This window comes from Diospyros lotus, chromosome 2 (assembly GCF_014633365.1).
Source record: "Diospyros lotus cultivar Yz01 chromosome 2, ASM1463336v1, whole genome shotgun sequence".
Classification (NCBI taxonomy): Eukaryota; Viridiplantae; Streptophyta; class Magnoliopsida; order Ericales; family Ebenaceae; genus Diospyros; species Diospyros lotus.
This window is the reverse complement of record NC_068339.1, coordinates 18,605,804-18,608,474: the sequence shown is the minus strand read 5'-3', so window position 1 is coordinate 18,608,474 and position 2,671 is coordinate 18,605,804. Positions and strand designations below refer to the sequence as shown.

General features: G+C 35.0%; 1 protein-coding gene across 1 annotated transcript; it reads left to right on the top strand.

Moving 5' to 3' along the window:
* The first annotated feature begins 578 nt into the window (after positions 1 to 578).
* LOC127795627 (phospholipase A1-IIgamma-like) lies at positions 579 to 2,101 on the top strand. Its single transcript, XM_052327422.1, has 2 exons — positions 579 to 1,148; positions 1,382 to 2,101. The coding sequence occupies exons 1-2, from the start codon at positions 591 to 593 to the stop codon at positions 1,967 to 1,969; spliced, it is 1,146 nt and encodes a 381-aa protein (XP_052183382.1). The 5' UTR covers positions 579 to 590; the 3' UTR covers positions 1,970 to 2,101.
* The last annotated feature ends 570 nt before the right edge of the window (positions 2,102 to 2,671 follow it).

Below are 2,671 nucleotides of genomic sequence, written 5' to 3'. Positions count from 1 at the left end.
TCATTTAGGTATTAATATTTTATTAAACAAAATTAATATTTAATATTTATTAAATTAATTAAAATTTGTGATTGTTGACACAACTCAATTATTGACCAAGCAATAGTAAACATAATTAATGCAAGTAATGTAATTAAAAATAGAAGAGTATTATTAGTTAATCATATTATATTACATCAATTAATCACAAGGACTGGCCATTTATGCTTTGAAATATGGAAAGAAATAATTAATCATGAAAACGAATTATCATTTTTCTAAACTAAAAATCAACAATTGGCAAACGTAAAAATCAATCATGCTAATTAAAGAAAAAAAAAATCAATCATGCAGTGTTTTGAAATGAGGTCAAAGATTAGTCCTTTACATATCAAGCACGACAAAATCTTGATATGTAAAGGAGGTCAAAGATTAGTCTGAATGAATTATATGATGATCAACAACATCACACCTGGTCAACAAGGTACATCACACCAGCTCATTATAAAAGTCATGCAACCATGCAAGCAAGTTCATTCAAGTTTCATACAAAGAAATTCATATATTCGTTTTTCCAGAGAGCAAACGAGCTAGCAAGAAATTAAGAAACCATGGGGAGCACTAGCAGCATTGCCACAAGATGGACGCTTCTCAGCGGCGAAGATAACTGGAACAGCCTCTTGGATGATCTAGACAATGATCTCCGACGATACATAATCCACTACGGAGAGATGGCACAAGCTACTTATGACAATTTCATCTCCTCAAAGGACTCGAAATTCCAAGGAAGCTACCGATACGCGAGGAAGAACCTCTTCTCCAGAGTCGGCCTAGAGCAAGGGAATCCCTTCAAGTACACTGCGACCAAATATTTTTATGCAATGGCAAAAACTCCAGTTTTTGGTGAATGGAAAGATTCCAACTGGATGGGGTATGTTGCAGTGGCCACAGATGAAGGGAAGGCTTCTTTGGGGAGGAGAGATATTGTGATTGCTTGGAGAGGAACAATCGAGATTCTGGAATGGGTTAATGATTTTGAATTTATTCCAGTCTCGGCTTCAAAAATTCTTGGAAAGGACCATGACCCTAAGGTGCATGAAGGATGGCACTCTATCTACACTTCAAGTGACCCAAATTCAAAGTTTAACAAGACCAGTGCCAGAGAACAGGTACAAATGAATTTATAGTCATGCTTGTCTGGTGCACCGATTTTAAGTTGAGGAATATTAGAAATTAACATCTTTAGATATAATTTTTAAGTAATATAAACTTAAAATTAATGTACCTACATTCTTATATATGTACACATAAAAACATAAATTAATGTAGCTGAATAGAAAATTGTTTGTTTAGCTGCCACAATTGAGCTAATAGTTTGGTTTCTCAAAAAATATTGTTTCAGGTCCTTGGTGAAGTTAGAAAACTAGTGGAAGAATACAAGAATGAAGAGATAAGCATAACCGTAGTGGGCCACAGCTTGGGAGCAGCCGTTGCAACCCTAAACGCAGTCGACATAGTTGCTAATGGATTGAACAAGGGTTGTCCAGTAACAGCGTTCGTGTTTGCAAGTCCTCGAGTTGGGGATTCAGGCTTCAAAGAGCTCTTCTCCGAGTTGAAGGATCTTCGAGTTCTGCGTATCCGTAATGCCTTAGATATTGTTCCGAAGTATCCATTGATTGGTTACTCAAAGGTGGGGCAAGAATTAAAGATTGATAATACCAAGTCAAAATACTTGAAGAAGCCAGGAAATCTAGTGACTTGGCACAACTTGGAGGCTTATATGCATGGCATTGCAGGTACGAAAGGATCAAAAGGAGGGTTCCAATCAGAGATTAAGCGTGATTATGCCCTGGTTAACAAATCACTAGATGCTTTAAAGGATGAATATCATGTGCCTAGTTCATGGTGGCTAGTGAAAAACGATGGCATGGTTCAGCAAAGGGATGGCTCTTGGAAGTTGATGGACCATGAGTCAGATGATGATTTCTGAATATTTTAATGTAGTCCTGAAATTATCCCAAGTTTAATTCTCGCTAAGTGTATGTGTTGTATTTTATTTATTTATTTTTTACTAGCCCCTCTTAGGTGGAGAATTCAAATAAAATATAAGGAAAATAGTTAATAGAAACAGCCATGTTCAATTTGGCCTGTATGTAGAGTGTGTACGTGAGGTGTGAGAAAGTGAAGAAAAACAATAAAATAAGAGCAGAAATTTTTTCTGCGTGCAATAAGTTCCAAGCTATGATCGAATGGCCCTTTTTAGTTTGATTTTCTGAAATTTGAGCATGTCGTCGTTCCAAGCATCTTAAAGAGTTTTGATTATTGTTTTGGTCTCTCCAAACTAGTACAAGGTTTCTGCTAGTTTGTGTGTATGTGTGTGTCTATTGTCGAATTTAGGTGATGTATCAAATTTTGATTAGGTTAACCAATAAAATATTGGCATGTTACCTGAATTTGAAAATTCACGAATTTTTCAAACTTTGCCCCAAGTGTGTATTTAGATGGAATGATTCAATATTACCTTAATTATTCTCAATTTAATTTTTACAAAAAAAAAAGAAAGAATATTTGTTTTTTCTATTGATAATATTATTACTTATGCATTGACTTTGCAAAGACACGTTTTACTAAATAAATCGTTATGTTTTGGTTTTACTCCTTGCTTTTGGAGAGATTTTTCGCTTGCAAATAT

Excerpts from the sequence above, each read along its gene's own strand:
- LOC127795627 (XM_052327422.1), top strand. The coding sequence starts at position 591 with ATGGGGAGCACTAGCAGCATTGCCACAAGATGGACGCTTCTCAGCGGC. Across the intron at positions 1,149-1,381 it reads AGACCAGTGCCAGAGAACAG|GTCCTTGGTGAAGTTAGAAA; the intron begins GTACAAATGAAT and ends ATATTGTTTCAG.